Source organism: Betta splendens, chromosome 22, assembly GCF_900634795.4.
Source record: "Betta splendens chromosome 22, fBetSpl5.4, whole genome shotgun sequence".
Classification (NCBI taxonomy): Eukaryota; Metazoa; Chordata; class Actinopteri; order Anabantiformes; family Osphronemidae; genus Betta; species Betta splendens.
In genome coordinates, this window is record NC_040900.2 from 7,405,217 (window position 1) to 7,426,653 (window position 21,437).

Here is a 21,437-nt window from a genome sequence, read left to right on the forward strand (position 1 = left end):
GCTTTGCCCTGCATTGTTGAGCCGGTCCTTTCAGTGCATTCGAGGGGGTGAGAGGCTCCTCTTTAGCCAGAAGATGGGTCAGGCCCTTTCCCTGCCAGCATCCTTCTTTCACCCAGGCCTCTGTCTCCCAGGGCAACTCTCTTTCTTGTCCCCTGCATGTGTGTGTTTATCTCCGAATGTGTATGAGAATCCAAGTGTGTGTGTGTGTGTGTGTGTGAAGAAGAGTGCAACTAAACAAGGAACATGAAGGGGAAAATCAGGCTCGATGACTTGGTGCCAAACCTTCTCCAATTTCCTCTCCACGGCTAATCTGATTGGCTGCTCCGCTGCTCCGACGGTGAAAGGCGATCAGGATTGGAAGATGACAGCAGGAGTTGAGCAGGCAGTGGCCCGGACGTGGCTCCCAGTGTTTGGGACGAGGCAGGAATTTGGTTATTAGTGTGTGAGCTCACGCATCTCAGCTCACGTAGGTTTGTTCGCATTTGCAATTTTGCACGAGCGTCGTGAAGATTTCAAGAGCGCAGGATTCGATTTAGAGGAAATAAAACAGGGGCCAAGGGGGAAAAAAACTCTGTCTCCATTCACCCGATTTAGGATTACCCCAAAAAAAGTAGGGGGGGGGGGGGGGGTGCAAAGAGTAGGAGGTGAAGGGTGACAGAGAGAGAAAGAAACACTGTGAATATGAGCTCCAGAGCCAGAATGAATGAGACTGAGCAAACCGAACCACGGGGGACGCCGGGAATCTGAATCAGGTTAATCGGCAGCGTAACCGGCTTCCGATAACAATATTCCAGCCGTATCACGGAGTCGCAGCGCCGCGGTTGCTGAAAAGCTAACCGTTACATCCGCGTGTCATTGTCGAGCGTCTCGCCCCGAAATCCCGGGCATTGTTGCGCCGCTCGAGCCGCCTGCGCTGAGAAGTCTGTGCAGGTTTTAGAGGCTCTACAAGAGCATTAGTGAGCGAGGCCCGGCTCCCTGTCGGCATTGGGCTAAATCCCAACGGTGTTTGACGGGGCAGAGGTGCAGGTCGGCACCGCTGAGCGGTGATTGTGCGAAATTTAACTTGCAGCCGCTAGCTCTGGCGCTAAGCGCTAACGAGGGAGCAACAAGGTGAAGACACCGGTGGAGACGGAGGGGGGGAAGTGGAGGAGGCCAGAATACAGGACACGTAAATCAATGGGAAACACGCTCATCAGTTGGGCGGAAGAAGGGAACGAGGATGAGGGGGTGTACAGATGCGGGAGGGAAAGCGATGGGGGGAGTGTGGGGGGGGGGACAAAGACCCCACAGTGCTGGGAGTGCTGCTGGGCATCCTCAGAGGAAAACAGAGCAGACTCCTTTGTAGTTGGGAAGGAGGCTCCAGGTCTTCATGGATGTGTGCATTAGCTGGTCCTTGAATTAGCGTGTCCCTACGGCCCCCCCATCCTCCCCCCCTCCCCCCAATACCCCGTCTATCACTCTCTCCAACTCTTCCGGCTGCGAGGCGTCTATTTCCATCCGTTGATCTCGCTGGCTTTTCACCCCTTCCCCGTATCCGTACATCTCCACCTCCTTTCGCTGTGTCTTTCAATTTTACCCCCCCCCCCCCCCCACACACACACACACACACAAACTTTATCTGTAGCGCACACTGCAGGAATTCAAAAATAGAAACAACCGCGCAGACACACACGCGCGCGCACGCAGAGGAATGGACAAGTTACACAACGCGCGTGCGCGTGCGCGTGCTCGACTCTCGCAGGCTTCCTCCAACACTCAAACAGGCTTTCCAAACATGGCTCCCTCAGCACGTCCCCAGGTGCAGAACTCTGGATCAAAAACAGACTCTCTCCTCTCCTGCTACGTTTGTTTTTCCTTTTTTCCGTCTTTCACTTCTCTTTGTGTGGAAGAAGCTAAACCCCCCGAAAGAAACCCCAAAAACCCGACAAATTACTCCCAGCATGCGATACTCGCTCTTTGCTTTGCCATCGTCTCCTCTCTTTCAGCTTCCTCCTCTTCCTCCGCTCACTCCTTCCTCCTTCTACTCCTCTCATCACCAGGCTTATTTAGTGACTTATCTTCCCTTTCCCCTTCTGTCTGTATTTGCTAGAGACGAAACTTCAATGGATTGTGCAAAGTAAACTTTCCCTTATTAAAGAATATCTTCCGGGCGATTCATTTGATTGTTTTCAGGCTTCTGAGGAAATACTTACGACCCACTTCTAATTATTGTTTTGTTTTGTAATGAAATGCAGCTGATAAGTTTCGGTGACCCGGCGGTGAGGTAGGGCTTTTGTGTTGCGATGGCAGACTGACTTTTGCAGCCGACGCGATGAAGTCCAACTTGACCGAGTGCATTCATGAAACTTCTCTTTCTGGCTGTCTTCTTTCATTTTTCACGCCGCTTCTTTCATGTGTACAGCACCGTGGAGCCCTGTGAATACCTATGAGCCCGGACCCGCCGTGAGTGTTCTCCATTATTTCCATCGGAACAGCTGGTCATTCATGTCGGCGCCCGGAACGGATCAAGCCCTTGGGGCTTCACGACGCGATCGGACAATGTCTCGGACAAAAAGCGGCTCGTTCGAAGGAAAACTCCATCACTGCAATGGAAGCAGTTCAGAAACAAATATAGAATATAAATGTTTTATAATTCATCAGCTTTAACTTTAATTTACGAAACGTTTTTTTACAAAAGTGCAAAGGAATTATCTTAAATATCAACAAAAAACAGAAAATTAGCTGAAGAGCTATACGATCTGCAAAGGTGGGTTTCAAAAATAATATGTCTCAACACAAGCTGGAGAACAATTTCTCTGCCTACACTGGATAATATTCTGAACGGACTCCAGAGAAATCTCACAGTGCATCAAGGCCAAGGGCGAAAACCTGCGGCTGAACGTATGTGGCCTTCAAGCTGCGTGACGCACCGTCATTCTCCCATGCGTCCTGCCGGAAGGGTAACGCCCGGCGGGGGAGGCGAGGGGAGGCGGGGGGGGGGGGCAGTCAGCGCTGGGCGTATTTACCTCCAGCACGTTGAATGGATCCCTCTCGACCCTCGCACGCCTCCTCCTGCTCCCTCTCCGCTCCTTTGGCTGCAGCCTTCATCGCCTGCCATTGAACAGAATTGGCACGGAGACGAGGAGAGAGAAGACAGTGGGGGCGAGGGGAGCCGGGAAGATGGATGGGTGGGGGGGGAAAGCGTACTGGTGGCACCTAGAGAGAGGGCTGGAGGGCAGTGGGCAGAAATGAGGCCTTTTCAGTGAAGGGTTACAGTTAAGAAGTGTGCAGGAGCCACTGAGCTGGAACAGTAGATGATACGAGCAGGCTCGTTGTGATGAGGAGCTCCCTGCGGAGTTATTGCTCTGCCAGAGTTTGGGGGTTTGTTTGACACACGCTTGAAAGTCGTATCTACCTCGGTAGAAATTCAGCATGTAGGCACGACTGTGGCTCCACTGTGTGTGTGTGTGTGTGTCTGTGTGTGTGCGTGTGTGCGTGCGTGCGTGCGTGCGTGCGTGCGTGCGTGCGTGCGTGAGTGAGTGCGTGCGTGCATGTATGTGTGTGTGTGGCTGCTGTACCTCCCCGACATCTCGGTGCGTGTCTGTGCAAGTGTGTGGCCTCCTCCACATCTGTTTATCTCATTGTATCAGTCCCAGCAGTGAGGGCATGTCTTCAGCGAGTCCCAGTCTGCCCATATGTCTGCTGTGATCCGTGAATAACTCTGCCTGCCAGTCTCAGACAGGGCCGGCCCTCTGCTCCACGCCGCTCTGCTCCCTGACACACACACACACACACACACTCAGATGCTAATGCTTAGCCGCTCTTCTGTATGCACACAGGTACCCGCGCATCCTCTGGCGCATGCAATCATACACCCACACGAGTATAGACGCAGACATGTGCAGGCACAAATTGTGCTCAGGTAGATAATTGAGGCAGGAACACACACACACACACACACACACACACACACACACACACACACACACACACACACACACAAACAACCCGATCACTCACAGATGGGTAATTGATGCGCGAACACAGACAAACACACACGAAGGCCTCAGACACAGACGCGACGGCACCTTCGGCGTCGCGCTCATTTCCTCCAGGTTAGAGGACGCGGAGGTTTTTGACATTGAACACAGCGGATGGGCAGACGTGTGCAGGCTTTAATAAAGCCAGATAATAAGGGCTCAGGTAAATAAGGGGAAGGTTAATAAGCTCGGCGTGACGAGCTGTGTCGGAACACGGCGCTGGGAAAAAAAAAAAAGCGAACAGACCCAGGTTCAGCTAGATCAAAGCGCACATCGAGATTACTCCTCTTGGAAAATAAACCACAACAAATTGGCGGCAGCCGAGGACTTCGCTCTGATTCTGACTATGATAGCGTCAATTAGCACTTCAAAGTGGCAAAAGGGTTTTCTCCAGCTATCTTTGGACGCCAGTAGGCGTCTCTACGCCTTTCTGTCAATAACACTTGAAGATGCGGTGGAGGGAGAGGACGAGCAGAGGAGGAGAGCCTCAGTGTGTGTGTGTGTGTGTGTGTGTGTGTGTGGGGTGGGGGGGGGGGGGGGGGGGGGGGGGGGGGGGGGGGGGGGGGGGGGGGGGGGGATTCAGCATCACCTTCACATATTGGCATCGTTTTAAACGTGAGCGGACGAACGAGCGGAAGGGAAAGTTGGCAGGAACGGCCCGGTGCTGATGCGAGGCTGTTCCGTGCGTGGGCCCGTGTTGTTTTCTCGCATGTTCCTAATGTCAGGCTCCTCCCGGTTCCGACGGTGCGCGTGAAATCATCAAGGACTCACACCCCGCCCGCTCTAACAAGCAGCATCATGGAGAATCGGGAAAAAATCGGGCCCGATCCTCATGAGACGCTGCATGAATTATCTCCATGGGCGCGCTTCCGTCGGGAGGAGCACTCGGTCGCCATCGAGCAGCGCGACCCTAATATTGAGGCCTGATTGGCGCTGATTGGGATGAGATTGCAATAATGCGGCCCCTCTCTTATAGCAGCCTTATGATTTCCTCCTGTGCTCTGTCAGCTGCACAGACCGAGCTGAGCTGCCGTTCATTATCATGGAGAGGCTGTCGACTGTTCGGGGAATCCGGGTGGAGGGGGGGGGGGGGGGGGGGGGGGGAGGTTGGTGTCGAATCAAAGCGAAGTTTGGTAAACTTTCCTGAAGGTCGTCGGAGAGCGTGGCTGGGATGGACCCGGGGGAGGCCAATCAAAAGACAGCTCAGTCAACCAATCAAACGGCGGGCGCCGCATCGTCTTCAGTCGACAGCGCGCCTTCAGCATAAAGGAGTCTTTACCGGTGACTCCAGCGGCTTTGACCCGAACAGCCATTTCTGACGCACACATACAAATGCACTCAATGCCTGGTTTGTTTTTCTCTTCAAAAGCACACGTAGTAGGAAATTTAACGGTCCTGCGCACACACATGTACACACACACACACACACACACACACACACTGCTCGCTGCTATGGGGCTGTTTACATAAGGCCTTGCCCTGGGAAAGCACTGTCATGCTGCCAATGCTGCCAGCAGCGAAAGAGCGAGTGAAAGAGATGGAGTGTGGAGGGGAGGGAGACGGTGGGTGATGGAAGATAGAGCTTTGCCAGTCTGATGTGCTCACAGCCTCGGGGAGCAGCGGTCACTCAGAATGAGGGATGAGGATGGACGGAGAAGGAGGGATGCGGGAAAGGAATGCGAGATGAAAGGAGAAGCGCAGTCGGAGAGAATCCGAGCGGGAGCGGGACGGGCGAGCAGATCCGCGAGGGGCCGCGAGATGGATTTAAGAGGAGTGAAGCGGGCCAGCTAAGCAGGGCAGAAGAATGGGCCGAGGAGCGGAGGAAGAAACACAAAGGTTAGGGAGAGACGGGCAGGATGGGGAGAGAGAGAGAGAGAGAGAGTGAGCGAGCGAGGAGGAACGCTCCCAGAGCCCCCTCGGTCTGAAGCCGTCTCTCTTAGAGGCTCATCAGCTATAAGCACAAACGCACCAGCGTCATGTTTACACACAAACACCGGCCGGTGGTTCGTGCTCACAGGTTAGAGGCAGAGCCTGCTTAAAGTTGTAGGGGGAGCGGAGGCTGAAGGGATTGTTCAGCGTGTGTGTATGGGGGGGTGGTACCCAAGGTCAAAACCACTTAAGTGTGTCCCTCTTTCTTCTTATGTAACCTCTCTCTCTCTCTCTTTTCTTTTTGTATCCGGGCTGCATACTAACGCGCGCGCACACACACACACACACACACACACACACACACACACACACACACACACACACACACACACACACACACCCACACACACACACACACACACACACCGTGTCATGCCAAAGCAGGCGCGAGTGTATCGATTAAGCACGGTGTGCAGATTCCCACCGCTGCCCCTGTACGCTGATTAAAGGGTGAGGAACACACACACACCACCCCCCCCCCACACACACACACACACAGGCACACACACACACCTGCACACACTCGCTCAGCAAGGCATCGGTGGCTCTCCAAGCTTTTTCCGAGTGGGGTGTCGTCATTATGCATATTCATTTTACGCATATTATTAATTAGTTCCTGGCGTTAAACGATTGTGACAGAATTTTCTTAACACGCTTCTTTTTTTTTTTTTTTTTAATTGAACGTGACCGCACAGGAGTGTGTGTTTGCGTAAGGGCCACTGCAGCTTCTCCGGTGCCAGATGTTACCCCCCCCCCCCCCCACACACACACCTACGCCCTCACATCACACCCTCTGTGTGTCAACATCCTCCTCGGAGTGATGCGCGTTGACCGAGCTCTCTCTCTCTCTCTCTCTCTCTCTCTCTCTCGCGCTCGCTCGCCCACCTCTGAAGCGCCCTGCTCCCAGTCTGCACCATTAGCGGCCCACCGGACCCCCACAAATACAACTGCAACCCCACAAGGAGCTTTTAGCGCGCTGCTCCATTAAAAGCATTTAAACCTGTTTTTGTGTTTTTTTTTATGCCGCAGCCCGTCTCCCACAAACCGTCTGGGCTGTTTCCCAGGCTCGTTGTGTGTTTAACAGCACTGAAGTGAATAAAACAGAGCAAGCGTGAGTCAGGGGCTCGCTTCATCAGCAACCACACAGCAACGGTAGCAGGATAAATTAGGTTTGATTTGTTTCTCACTGGCCTCGCCTCTGTTTGTTTATTTATTGGCTTTGGTTTTACCGCTCACGCACCTTTAATGTGGGACATTTTACAGGCCTTCAGGTAACGTGCATGTGGAGGTAACTGTGATGAAGCTATTTCAGACCTGAGCCCTGGAGGACGAGCCGCTTCAGGTAACTGTCAGGCCTCCGCTAGTTGTTTTACAAAACCGTGATCGGCAGCTTTTTATGAATGTACGGAAAAAACGAGCAACATTATTGACTTTGACTGCGTGCAGACAGGAGAGAGAGAGAGAGAGAGAGAGGGCGAGCGAGGCAGCCGTGCCCATTGACAGACAATCGTCCACAATTTTCATCGTGTGTCGAACAAATCGCCTGTTTGTGTCCGGATGATGACGCAGCCGCCTGTTAAATGAACGCTCCAGAAACAGTGGCTGTTTGGACGAGGGCGTTAATATTTAATCAAAGCAGCGCGTCGGTGCCGAGGGGCCGCCGGCGCGTGGGACCCAGAGAGCGGTGCCGCTCCGGGCCGAACCTCCGGCGGCTGCTCGTGGCTGTCAGGTTAAGCGACGGTCGCGGCCGCGGCTCTCGAGCGACGGCAGAATGAGGCCGGACGCGGCGCTGGAGTTGTTAGCGGCGGCAGAAACAATAGGAGCTCAGTATTAACTTGATGCACACACTCGCAGCAATGGTGCAGCTGCACTTTGTGCTAGGAATAGGTGCTGCTTAGTATTCTGTCCTAGTTTGTCTCTCCCCTTTGTACTTCTCTGTGTACTTAGGCATGGGGAAAATATATAATTTAACCTTATGTAACTGTGCCTGTTTAATGTGTTTGTGTTTTAAAACTTCAGTAATGCTTATTAATAAAGCTCTGCTCTCTGATTCAGGTGATTTGGTTCAAATTGCTGATTAGAGCCATTGTTTCCTGCGCATTCATAACATGCTTGGTCCTTGTTAGAGATGCTGCAGAGAAGATTCACTTCGCTTTGCTTTTTGTCCCTGCACCCTTGAGACAATTACCCGCCATGATAAATGAGACCTTTACTGTGAGACCTTTTACGTTTTGGCGAATTCAAAAACAGAGGTAAGAGATAGCTCTTTGTATTTCCTGTCTAGCGTTCTTTCCCCTTTTTTTCTGCCCCCGTCTCCCTATTATAGCACTAAGCTGTGTGTAACAAAGATACTGATGGATTCAGGGAGACTCACACCATCATGCTAAGATCAATATAACATGACAGGCTGCTTTTTGGCCAGGTATTTATAGACTGCAGCATTATGGGCTCTCGCTCGTTCTGTCTCACTGAGACACTTCATTAACAGGACCAAATCAAGTTGCTCTTAGTGTGTGTAGGTGTGTGTGTGTGTGTGTGTGTGTGTGTGTGTGTGTGTGTGTGTGTGTGTGTGTGTGTGTGTGTGTGTTCAGGGATGTAGAAGATCCAGTCAAGGAAAGTGGAAAAGAATGTCAGCGTCTCTCACTAGCTTTTTCTGGCTGTCCCTGGTCACACAGAGAGTATGTGTGTGTGTGTGTGTGTGTGTGTGTGTGTGTGTGTGTGTGTGTGTGTGTGTGTGTGTGTCACCCATTAACAGTCCCCTCTCATTCTGTGAATATTTTTCACTTTAAATTTTTCACTAGTCCTAAAAAGTCCTAAAGCGCTCAAATGTTCCAATAAATCTCCCATTTTTCCATTTAACAGACACTTAACTTGAATTTGCTCTTTTTCTGCCACCTTGTCTCTGCTGTTAAGTGTCATTTAAGGAAGCGAAGACTGCTGGAAGAACAAGTAAGAAATCCAGCCAGCTAAACCCTATTTATAAACCTGAGGGCTCTGATTGGATGCTCCGCAGTTTCTCTTGTGTTCATTGGTTAAAAACACATGAAAGACCGGCGCATCCGCGTTCGCTCGCGCTCTCGCGCACGTTTGAACACAAATCGGTACGTGCACGCGCGCTGAAACGTGCACCGACACCAGCAGCGGCTCGGAGACACACGGCGTCTAATTAACATCCAGCTTCCAAACTGCAGCGTACAGTACGGACCCAAACAATGGATCCGTGTCACACACACCTGTGCTAACGCTGCAACGCGGCTGCTGAGAGTCACTTCATCACACGTGCACACTCACATGCACGGGGAGACTCAAACTGCCTTAAAAGAAAGACTTTTTAAGGCTTACGGATCTTAATACTTTTTTTTGGGGGGGGGGGGGCTTAGGGGTGTTAAAGTTTGTGCACAACACTCCAAATGTGTGTTACAGAGCGAGTGCATAAGTAGGATGTGTGTGTGAATATGTTAAAGGGTGCGGAGGGGGGGTGTTAAGGCTTAGGGTTTAGAGGGATCGAGGCGATGGAGAAAAGAGCTGCAGTGTGTGTGTGTGTGTGCGCGTGTGTGTGTGTGTGTTTGTGTACGTGCACGGCGTGCGTGCGTGACGGCGGAGAAACAGCAGCGCTAGCACTGCTTAATTAATCAACATCAAAAGGCCGCATTAAAAATGAATGGAACCCGAAGCAACAGTTTGGCTAAAGTGAATTATTCAGGCGTGGAGCTTACCCCGCTGCCCAACATTCTATTAAGAACTAAAATCTTGATTTTTTTTTTTCCTCCCTGTGCCCCCATTTAGTCTCTGTTTGGAGCCTTGCGAGGTTCACGGCGGAGGATCAATGCGCGTTTTGCCCAGGGAATTTTAGGCAAACAAGCCCGGGTCCACGTTTCAGGCGCCTCTGTTCGAGCCCAATGCCATTAGTCTCAGCGCTGACCACAGTTACGGGCCCTTAGTTCCAAATTAAGGGTCTATTCCTTTTTCAATTAATTGTATTCGAGGAAGTAGTTTTTCAATTAAATGAAAAAAAGTCGCTGAATTCTGAGATGAGGAGATCTTTAACCTGAGTGAAAATCCATTCTCTTTTCCCATTATTTAACTGTAATTTGAATATCTGCCTGATCACAGGGAATTAAAACGGAGATAACGCACATTTAAATCCTCTATTAAGCGCCGCGCACTGTCCATCACGAGCTGTGTTTTTTTCTTCGAGCCGGGGAAGTTTGGCATCAGGCGTCTAACCGGCTGTCTACCTAATGAATAAAGCATCCCACTCTTAATGTTTAAGTGTCATGAAGTAGAAGCCAGCAGTCACGCCGCAGCTGAAACTCCGTCTCTGCCAGATTTGCATTATTCCCCCTGACGGCCAGAAACGGGAACGTTTAAACTGCTGGCCTCCTCCTCGTGGGGTCAGGAGAGGGGGGAGGAGAGGACAAGATGGAGGAGGAGGCGCGAGGAGAGGAGGGCTGAGGAAATGAAGGACTCGGGGAGGGAGCTAAAGCAGCAGCTTCACAAATCGGAGCGTGATTCTGGTCAAATCCAGCGCGTTGCATGAGTCATAGCCTTCGTAGAATGGGCCCACTGCCGCTCCATGAAGTAGTATTTGTGAACTCGGCTTTGATTTTTAACTTCAATCAGAACATCTTTACTATGCAGATACTTCACTTGTTGGTGTTTTATTAATGCCCGATGCCAAGCAGCTGCTGGAGCGAGGCTGCGTTGAACCGAGGGCCTTGAATTCCATAGATTCTTCACAGCGGTTTCATCTTTAAGCGTCTGTCCGAGTTGTTTTGATTTCAACACATTTTTTTATGTTACAGCAGCAGAGTGCACACACTCTCACACACACACACACACACACACACACACTCTCACACACACACACACACACACACAGGAGGCGAGAGCCAACGGTGAGGCGTACAGTGCAATCACATGCACCCACAAGGGCAATAATTCCTTTCTGAAACCTTTGTCCTCCACTCATCTCCAGGGACGCGCTGGCTAAAAAAGGTAAAAAGACATCTGGAACAAGAGTCTGGGTCTGTGTCTACAGGGTCTGTGTGTGTTTGTGTTTATGCGTCTGCTTGTGTGTGTTTTACTCAGCGGTTGACGATGTGAGTTCACTTTCTCCCCAGAGTGAAAAAGTGGAAAACCATGCTGGTGTGTGTGTGTGTGTGTGTGTGTGTGTGTGTGTGTGTGTGTGTGTGTGTGTGTGCACTATAGGCAGTGGGAAGTGTGTGTGTGGTGAAATGAAAAGGCTGGAGGCTGTGTGTGTGTGTGTGTGTGTGTGTGTGTGTGTGTGTGTGTGTGTGTGTGTGTGTGTGTGTGTGTGTGTGTGTGTGTGTGTGAGAGAGAGAGAGAGAGAGAGTGTGTGTTTCTTTCTTCTTCTCCCTTAGCGAATGCCTATTTCTAGATCAGTTTGAGGGTCAAGGTTTGGCCACCGGTGGAGAAAAGCTGTGTTCCCATTTAAAAGGGGGAGAGAGAGAAAAAAAAACCCTCTCGCTCTCACTTCACAATGAAAAGAAGAGCGAACACACATCATCCTCTTAAAGCCTTAACCCTTGCTCTGCCGCACAGTCCCTCGCGGCGAAGATCCTGCCTGACCAACGCGCCGCGACGCTAACAGATAGAGGAGGTGGAATCACAGGGCTTTTCACAATTCTGATATTACTGACCAGTGGACGTGTTGGAGGAAAATCAATGGGAGCGCTTCTTTGTCTGCACAGGCCAGAGGCGCCTGAACAAATAGAGCCGTGATTTCGTCAGCGATAACGTTACTTATCCTTCAAAAGGCTCGGGCCCAAAACCCAGCAGCTCACTGGTTCTCCTCTTCTTTACTTACAATGGCAGCAAAATGAGTGTAGGCTGCATGAGCTCATGTTTAGCAAATGACACCTCAGAACGCGGCAGACAGCATAAAAGAAGGGATTCGTGCAGGAGTTGGAAGGATGACCTTTCAAGTGATCACATGACTAATCACGCGGATCTGAGCGAGCAGCCGTTTAAGATTTAATATGTCTTTTAATCAAACGTGCCGGCGACAAACACGAGCGCCGGCGTCTGATCGCGCGTCGCCTGTTTGTCGTCGGATTAAACCAATCTGGGAAAAACGCGGCCGATGATTGAAGTGACGGAGCGTGACAGATCGGGAAACTTATCAATTTAAATTCCGCAACTCCGCCGCCAGCGCGTGAATAAACAGCGGGTTTTTCTCCGGGCCTCGTCTGCCGCCGTCGCCTCGCGGTCACGAATGCGAGCGCTAATTCCGAGCAGCACAAGAGAAGCGGAGGAAATGTGCACTTTCCTTTTCATTTCGGGGAGAAATCCACGACAAGGCGTCTGACTTTAAAGCACTTCTGTCTGTTTTCATTTCTCCTGATTTCAATAGCCGAGTAAAGACTTTGGAGTCAGAAATGGCCTCAAACTGTGACGGCTTCCATTCTAAACAGATCATCAGGGATGAAGTGTGATGACAGATAGCATCAACCCCCCAGCTCTGTTTGCAAGGCTGGAGTGTGCCAATGAAAACGAATGCAGTCTCTGACTGGTGCTTGTTGGGGGACGGTTCCAGCTATGACGGCTAATAGAAGCAGGAATATGCACAAACAATTTACATTACAAATAAGAAGCATGAGTACAGATAACTGTTAATCTGCGATTTAATGGAGTTTACAAACGATCTTCATGAGAGAGAATTATGAAGCAGCAGTTTTCACGCTTGTGATTTAAAATCACAATGTACTCATCGAGAAGCTGATGAAATGTTTTTTAATGGCTTCTTCAGCTGCGCGGGAGCCGGAGCACGAGCGCACAGAGGCTTCATTTGTTAACGTCAGTGTTTTAAGTTTGGGATTTGCATTGGCTCTGGGGTGATGGATGGACCAGGACGACTGTATGAAAAGCATTACTGCAGGACATCTTTGCACAATTTGTCCCCCCCCCCCCCCCCCCCCCCCCCCCCCCCTCCATAGTTGGAGCGTGCGCTGTGAAAATCTCTTCTCTGCACACAACAGTGAGTTTTGAGATGGATGAAAGACTTCTGCCGTCGCAACCAGTGTAGCTTCAGGCCAGGTTGAAATCATAACTAAGACTGAGTAATGTTTATGGATTTCTAGTGTGTGTGTGTGTGTGTGTGTGTGTGTGTGTGTGTGTGTGTGTGTGTGTGTGTGTGTGTGTGTGTGTGTGTGTGTGTGTGTGTGTGTGGTGGATGGGGGCTATCTGTGACGATTTGAGAAAGAAAAAATGGACCCAGACTGAGGACGAGCGACTCGGGGAGAGAAGCAGCGAGTCTCTGTGGAGTTGTTTTGGTCATGGTGCTTGAGCACGCTGATTAATGCTCATAGAGAGACACCAGATGGAGAGGAAGAGGAGGAGAGAGCGAGAATGGAGGGGTAGAGGGGGAAATTTGGGGGGGGGGGGCACACTGGAGGAAGATGATCAGTGGGAGAGGGAGCGTAAACGCTGGAGAGAGAGGAGATTAGGCTCATGCATGGAGTCGATGAGAGAAGAGGGGAGAGAGAGAGAGAGAGAGAGAGAGAGAGAGAGAGAGAGAGAGAGAGAGAGAGAGAGAGAGAGAGAGAGAGAGAATGAAACTGAAACTCCACACAGAAAGAGAATTCCTCTCTGGTCTAAAATTATCCTTTCACAATAAAAGACTTTTACAAGCGATTGTTTTGAAGGAAACAAAGTATTGGAGGTACAAATGAGAAGGACCCGCGAGAGTTGATTGACAGCTGAGTCATCGTGGGTGAAACCTGGTTACTGTAAAGTAATGTAAATGAGCAGCTGATTAGATTTCTCACACATTCCATCTTTCTCGTCCTGGTGCTGTAATACTGGATGGATGTAATTTTATCCAGTTTCATCCATCTGTGTCTTTTGCAGAGTGGGTCTCTAGGCTACAGTAGATGGAGAAGTGCTAATTCCTAATTAAATTTTGGATGTTAAACACAAAAGGGAGACGAGCTTTAACAGTCCGGTCCAGGCGGTAAAATCTTTTAAAGACATGTTTGAGGATGCTCTGAAGTTCCTCTGTAAAATATCGGAGCGAGATTCTACAAAGAGCGTCTGAAAGAGTGTTCATTAGCTCACCGAGGAGAGGTACAAGCTTCAAGAATCGGGTTTTTTTTAATGAAATGTTCATTTTTTTGCTGAACAGGGTAGTTGGAGATGTAAGAGCTGCAGAGGAGGGACTTTACGAGAAGGTGGGGTGGAATTTTGGGGAGATCAGTGGCAGGGAGGAAGATGAGAGGAGAGGGTTTGGGGGCCCTGGGATTAAGCCAGGATGGGGTGAGTGGGAGACGGGAGGCATAAGGCAGCGAGGCAGCCGCGTTCCTCTTTGATTTAGTCAAATTTAAGAAGCGAGAGACTTTCTGGCGTCTGATGTGTAAAAAATTAGGAGACATTTCCTCCAATGATGAATGTGAACAAACACGCTTGCCCTATTTTTTAACACCTTCATTTGTATGATTGATAGATGGGGTTCGCGTCGCCTTGTCATCCGCCGTGTTGCATTGACTAAACAGCTTGTTTATCGCTACCCCGCAACACCGTCGCTAACGTAATGAAGCACGAGCACGAATCAAGCGAGTTTGGAGATTTCGCCCCGAGAGAAGAAAGAGAAAGTCGTGAAGATCCTTGAAAAATTCTTCTAAAGGAAATAAAACTAAAAATCTATTTCTGCCTATATGATGAAATTCCACGAAAAAAAGGCAAATAATCTTCATCTCTGCTCCTCCGCTTCCATTCAGCTGCAGCTAGCTTTTATTTTGTAAAGTAGCAACTTCCCCCCGAACTAGTTTCCCCAAAGCAGGACTCGGAAACGCTGATGAACTCCGTCATCCCTGAGAATTAACCAAGCTTCGCTGTGGAGCGGATGGAGGCAAAGCCGCTCTCGTCGACCGACACCTCGTTAAGCGGCGCGTCACCCGCTCCAACAGCACCTTTCGCGGAAGGTGCGGAGGCAGCAACTCGACAGTCCGTCAATCTGCCTGCACCGCAGGAGGGAGTGGGGTGTTTTTCTCAAAATCCTCACACTACTGCTCCCCTTGCTTTTCATAATCAAACGAGTTTCAACGCCGCAAATGTTTTCCGGCACAACCTCGGAAACTCTGCCCCCTCGTCTTCTCACCCCTCTGTATGACAGCAGGCTTTTAAGCCCACTTTTAAATGCCAGCCTGCAAACATTTAGCGCCACGGCGCTTCATGAAGACCGTCCTCAGCTGGACTCCGCTTAGATTTTAATAAACAACACCACAAAAACAGCCTCACTGCAGAATCTGCTCGTTGTTGGTTATTTCTTGTATTTTGGGGCCTTCTGGGTCCTTGGGATTGGCATTGGACTGTAGATGAGTGACAGGTGGGCGGGACCGGCTGACAGAGGCAGTAAGAGAGAGAGAGAGAGAGAGAGAGAGGCGGGCGAGAGACAGACAGACGAAGGGAGGAAACGGGGGAGATTCCCACTATTAGACCCAGGCAGCACTGACCTTCACATCGCTCTCAACCATGTACAACATTAAGCACATATGGCTCCACTTAGTGTGGCGAGACATCAATAGGTGTGCGTGTGGGCGTGTGTGTGTGTGTGTGTGTGTGTGTGTGTGCTCATTCTTATTTCTGACTCGCTCACGGGGGGCGAGTATTAGTATGAGCGCGCATGCTTCCCTGGGTGTGTCTCTGACTTTGTTTACTTGCTGTTGTTTACTTGTGCGACGCCACGTGGACCCGTGCGTGCGTGCGTGCGTGAGTGTGTGCACGGGCGGCACATGTGTGTGTGTGTGTGTGTGTGTGTGTGTGTGTGTGCGCCCATGTCTGCGAACACAGTGTGTATCTTAATTGGACTCCATTCAAGTGTTTAATTACTCATTAGAGATGCTGCAAAGCAATCTATACAGACCCCCCCCCCCCCCCCACCCCGCCGCGCTCCCTCCGCCCGTCCTGAATTCCAACCCGCAGAGGCTCGAGCGCTCTGACCCGCACCACACGGATTAGTTCACCTCGTCAATCTGGATCAACCCGTCCATATTAGATGAAGATCCTGAAGCTAGATAGGCAGTTAATAAGTCAGTGGGTTAGTTCGACACCGAGCCGTTATGTTCATGTGGAAGTCTATTAGTCAGAGTCTGGAGTTTCCTGCTTCTCGGCCACTACTCAGGTAGTTCGTTTGAGCTACAGCGTGCAGCTCCCACCGCTCACTTACAGCCCCGTCCACCCCGGCTCTCACCTTGTTAGTCACTGTCTGCGCTAATGCATGAGTCAGGAGCTCGCAACCATAGCAACATCCTCCAGGAGACGAGCGGCCACATGTGGGTTCTCGCACTGACTGACAGCCGCGAGCTCTCGGACCCGACTCCAGCCCCCGAGGACCGCTCCGAAGGGTGCTCGGGAATGTTGGAGGGGAATATTCCTGCACTTGAGCCCAGAAGCCGCTGACAGCGCACAGCAGAAGATCTGAGCGGGGTAATTTTTTTTTTGATAAAGTTGGGCGAGTGAGTGAAAAACAACCCAAACCTGATGCTTTTGTCCTGGGCTTGGAAACTTTCACAGCATGTGGGTTGCCAGACCTGCGGCGTCTTGGTGCAGAATGTGGAGTTGAAGGATGGTAAATATTTAACCAAGTCAAACCGTGGAGGGTTCGGTGTTTTCGCAGCTCTGCCCGGCGAGGAGCAAATTTTGGTTTTGTGTTGGCTTTAAAAAACGGAGGGGGCGTTGATTGACAGCTACATGCGTCTCCCGGTCTTAAAAAGAAGCAATTAAAACTGCAAAAACTAGCGCGTGCACGGGCACGGACGGAATAAAATATGGATAAGCCGGTCCTCCCGCCTTTAAACATTGACTCTGTGGATACGTGACATTTCCACGGGGCACCGGCAGGAATCCTTTCTTGCCCCCCCCCCCCCCCCCCCCCCCCCCCCCCCCCCCCCCCCCCCCCCACCCCACCCCCCCTTTGTGCTGAGAGCTCCCCTCTTCTTGGACGCCGGCCATCAGCCGCTTCTCACACCGGATCGGGCCGGTCCTGTCGATACCAATACGGCCCCGGCCGCTGTTTATGTTGTTGACAGCGGCGGAGTCGGCGGATGCAGGGAGACTGATACAGGCCTATCATCCCCTCACGCCCGTCAGCCTGTCAGATGCACCGCATGCGCCCCGGCTCTCATCCCGTCTGTCTGACTAACTTCTCCTGCTTGTCCATCCATCCGCGGCGTTGTCACTCTATCTGTCTGGCTCTGGGTCTATTCCGTCTCAAGTTTTTGTTTGAGCGTTTTAGCTGCTACGTCGCCGGCGTGACAATCACCCTTCCAGGGGATCGTAAGTGGGTTTTTTTTTTTTCTTGACGAGGTTTGTTATGTTAATTCAGTCTGGAGGCATCTGGCTGTACTGTATGAGCACGAGCGCGGCCGGGCCTGTGCCGGATCGGCACCGGCGCCGCTCGACCCGTCGTCGGGGAGGGGGCAAAAATACATAATAACCCCTCAGATGTGCTGGATGTCGCCGCGCTGATCTGTGGGCTACATTATTCAGAGTGACAGATGTGGAACTTGTCAAAACAGCCAGTTGAGCTGGGGGATTTTTCGGCGCTTTGTTTTTTCCGGCGCGTACGCGTGATGTTGCCGTGCGGTTTACAGCAGGCGGGAGGACGTTTACATGATTAAACATGCATTGTGTTTCCCTGTGTGCCCATGCGCTCCTACTGTACCCGTTAATATTTATTGCTGTTACGTTGGTTTGTGTTAATGCCGTTTGCCTAGCGCGGTGTTTGCATGTGTCCTTTGTGTGTCCTTGTGTGTCCTCTGTGCGTTCGTGTAGAAGATGGTGTGTTTACCTTGTTCTATACACCAGCAGCAGCAATGCAGTGGGAAAAACGGCTCAGAGGAGGAATAGCTCATGCTGAGAGAGAAGAAGCTGAAGAGACTTAGCGTGTGTGTGTGTGTGTGTGTGTGTGTGTGTGTGTGTGTGTGTGTGTGTGTGTGTGTGTGTGTGTGTGTGTGTGTGTGTGTGTGTGTTTAAACATTCAGAGAGAGAAGGAGCAGAAAGGGAGGGAGAAGTAAAAATACATTTACAGGCAAAGTTAAGACAGAGACGAGAACAAGGAAGCGAAAACAGAAAAGAAACTAGGAGTTGACGTGACTGAAGAGAGGCGACGGTAACGATGTGGGAAGATGCTGCTGCGCTTCTGAAGGGAAGGTCTAGAACTGAGCTCGACAGAAGGACGGCGAAGACAGGCGCGATGAAGATAGAGAGCTAGAAACAGGGAGTAATGCAGAGTTAATTAAGACAGTGATAGTCAGTGAGGCTGTGGCTCACCAGGCTGATGCTGCTCACACACACACACACACACACACACACATGCACACGCACATACACACACGCACACACGCACATACACATGCATGCACACACACGCACACACATGCACACACACACACAAACACAAACACGCACACACGCACATACGCACACACACATGTAGACGCACTTGCATGCACACACACACACACACGCACACACACACACGCACATACGCACACACACACACACATGCACACGCACTTGCATGCACACACACACGCACACACACACCCACACGCACGCACACACACATACACACACGCACATACGCACACACACGCACGCACACACACACATGCACACGTACTTGCATGCACAAAAACACACACGCACACACACACGCACACACACACATGCACACGTACTTGCATGCACAAACACACACACACACACGCACGCACACACACACATACCCACAAACACACCCCCACCCCCCCCCCCCCCACACACACACACACACACACACCCACACACACACACACACGTGGTGGAGCAAGCTCCAGTTCATTCTTGCCAAACAGCCAAATGAGGTGAAATTGTACCCATTTCGCACGATGAATATGAAATGTCGACCGTAAAAGCCTCCGTTTTAATTTTGGCCAGCTCAGCCTGGAACTGGCGGCGCTTGGGCAACGATAATGGTTAAATGCCTTTGTGGTAACATGGAGCAAACCGGATGTTCATTACTGTCAATAGGAGAATAAGAATCAGCTCTGGCACAAAACTATCGACTGCTGCTGGCGGAGATAGAGACGGAGGTGAAGTTGTCTAAAGTTCCAGGTTTAACCGGTGGCAAAAAGTCAACGTGATCCAGCTGTTCGTCATGTGACGCAACCGGTGGCCATTACAACAGTCCGTTGTTTTACTGCGTCCAAGTGCAGAGTTGAGGAGCACCCGTGGGTCAAAGCGCTGCATTATTCAGCGACGTCGATGCGCGCGTGCAGCGAGAGTGACACGGCGGAGATCAAATGGGGGGTGAGGATGGGGGGGGGGGGCGGGCGTGAGCAGCGCGAGGAGGCGTCCTTTGATGTTTGCCGGTGGATCCGGCCTGCTGTTAGGGACGCGGGCAGGTATAGTAAACATCTGAGGCTCCTCCAACCGGGAGCTTTGATCACGGCTGATGACTCAGTGGTGCCAGAATACTAAAGAGTGGCCGCTGCTTACTGTATGTGCCGAAATCTGCATCTACAGGACATAAACACACACCCACACGCCGACACTTATCATTTCACGCCCCCTCGTTCACGCTTAATACATTTTCATTCCTTATACCCTCAATTCCAATTTCCTTTTCATTCTAAAGTGTCCACACAGCGCCATAAAAAAAGCCCTTTACGCAGAATTGTCTCCGCCGATTGTGATCCGGGCTTCAAACGGAGCCTTTTACATCCCGGATGAGAGCCGGCAGCCGCCAGCCGCGTCCTTCAGCCGCATCCCGCTAACTTCACCAGACAATTCAATGTGTGGGGAGAATCCGCGAGACGTCGGGGGGATTAGGAACGAAGCAAAGCATCGTGTCGTGTTGCACAGGTTTTCACACGGGCCGCGTGGAAAAGGAAATGGCTTCGAGCGACGGAGCGGCGCGCGCGCCCAGCCACGTTACAACGAGCGCTTCCGCTGACGTAGGATGCGCCGTCAAAGCGCAGCGTGAAGAACATTTAGATGGTCTCTCGTCCCCTTTTTCCTCCAGAACCTAATTATCGAGTGTCTTTCATTTGGAAGTTCCCCGTGTGAAAATGATGTTGACTGTCAATAAGCCAGAAGTATCAAAAGATATCTGTCTCTGGAAATGAAATATAATCAGGTTTTATCACCCGGAAAATAAGAAGGGTGTGTGTCGTTTCTCATCCCGGTGATAAGAGTTTACACAGAATGTGCTAAAGGATTAGCGGAACCATATAATTTTGCACTGTACTTTGCTGTAATCTTCCTTAAAGCCGTACTGTACCGGATGCGTGGAATTTCATATCGCCGTATTATAGCATGTGTCACATTATTAACTCGGCAGAAGTTTGGAGGAAGTTTCGGGTGGGAGTGGAGACGATCCTAATGAAAATTCATGCTGCTCAGTGCTACTTTCTGTCACGGAGCCTCCGTGTTGATAGACTGGAATAGACGCGACATCTGACCTCCTGTGGTTTTATTGGAGTCAGTCACGAAGGAGTTAATGCTAAGAGACGCACGCACGCGCGCGCGGGAGTGCGTCCCCGTGTCTTTCTGGCCAGTGCAGTGCGTGGATTTCATACCGAACGACACCCAGCCTGAACGGAGGTGAGGCGGGGACAGCGAGCGCGCGCACCTACACACACGCACGCACGCGCACAGGTTTTCCTCCAGCCCTGTTATTAAGAATGCAGACGGTGTCACGGGAGCAGGGCACCGAGTAGCTTAATACAAGCTAATGTATCCTGGCACATTAGCCCTTTCCTTGGATGGAGCATCCTCTCTCATCCAAATCCTAATCTCCCCGATCACGCACGCACGCACGCACGCACGCGGGGGGCCCACGTCGCAAGTAAACAGGCGCGTGGTCACGCAAATTGAAGCGAAGGGAAAGACCTCCGTCTCCACCTGCTCTGCTGTTTGAGCTATGCCCCCTCTCGTCCCGTTCATTCTCTGCGCAAGTCCTTTTTATTCTCATCCCGTGCAACTCCTCCTCTGTTTCTCACTCTGCTTTTCCCCCTTTAGTTGTTAATCAGAGTTGATTGCGAGCAGAGAGCCGTGGGGAGCTCCCTGGTGGATCAATGCCTCTAAATGATCTGTTCAAGGATCCCTTTAGAACCCGCAGAACTCGCTCTGATAGCGCACCGAAGCATGAAGGCGCTCATTTCGCATCTAACTTACTTCCTGATTTGCCCTCTGGGAGAGAGATGGGGCCGCCGTTAAAGGGATAATTTGTCCCAAAGCTAAATATCCCGCTAACCAGAAACGCTTAGACCAGAATGTCTTTATTCCAGGCAATCAATTACTGTCAAGGTGAGGAGGGGAAGATGATGAATTTGTTTAAAAAGCTCAATCTGTGACTGTACGCAGCTGAGACGACGACATTACCCGACGACTCGTTCACTTAATGCTCATTTGATTGTGGTCGTCTCCCTGTGTCTCCTATTTAGAGGACCGGTATTTGTATTATTATAACGCACCGGAGCTGAA

The 21,437-nt window shown here is 51.0% G+C and overlaps 1 protein-coding gene across 3 annotated transcripts in view; it reads left to right on the forward strand.

Moving 5' to 3' along the window:
* The window catches only part of efna2a (ephrin-A2a), a 53,187-nt gene that overhangs the window by 19,878 nt on the left and 11,872 nt on the right, over nucleotides 1-21,437 (forward strand). Inside the window, exon 1 of one of the 3 annotated variants that reach the window (XM_055505424.1) lies at nucleotides 19,471-20,555. The exons of the other annotated variants lie outside the window; for them this stretch is intronic. Coding sequence (XP_055361399.1) covers nucleotides 20,452-20,555 — 104 coding nt within the window. The 5' untranslated portion in view covers nucleotides 19,471-20,451. Of the gene's footprint in view, nucleotides 1-19,470; nucleotides 20,556-21,437 lie in introns of those variants that run through there. 3 annotated transcript variants of the gene reach the window in all.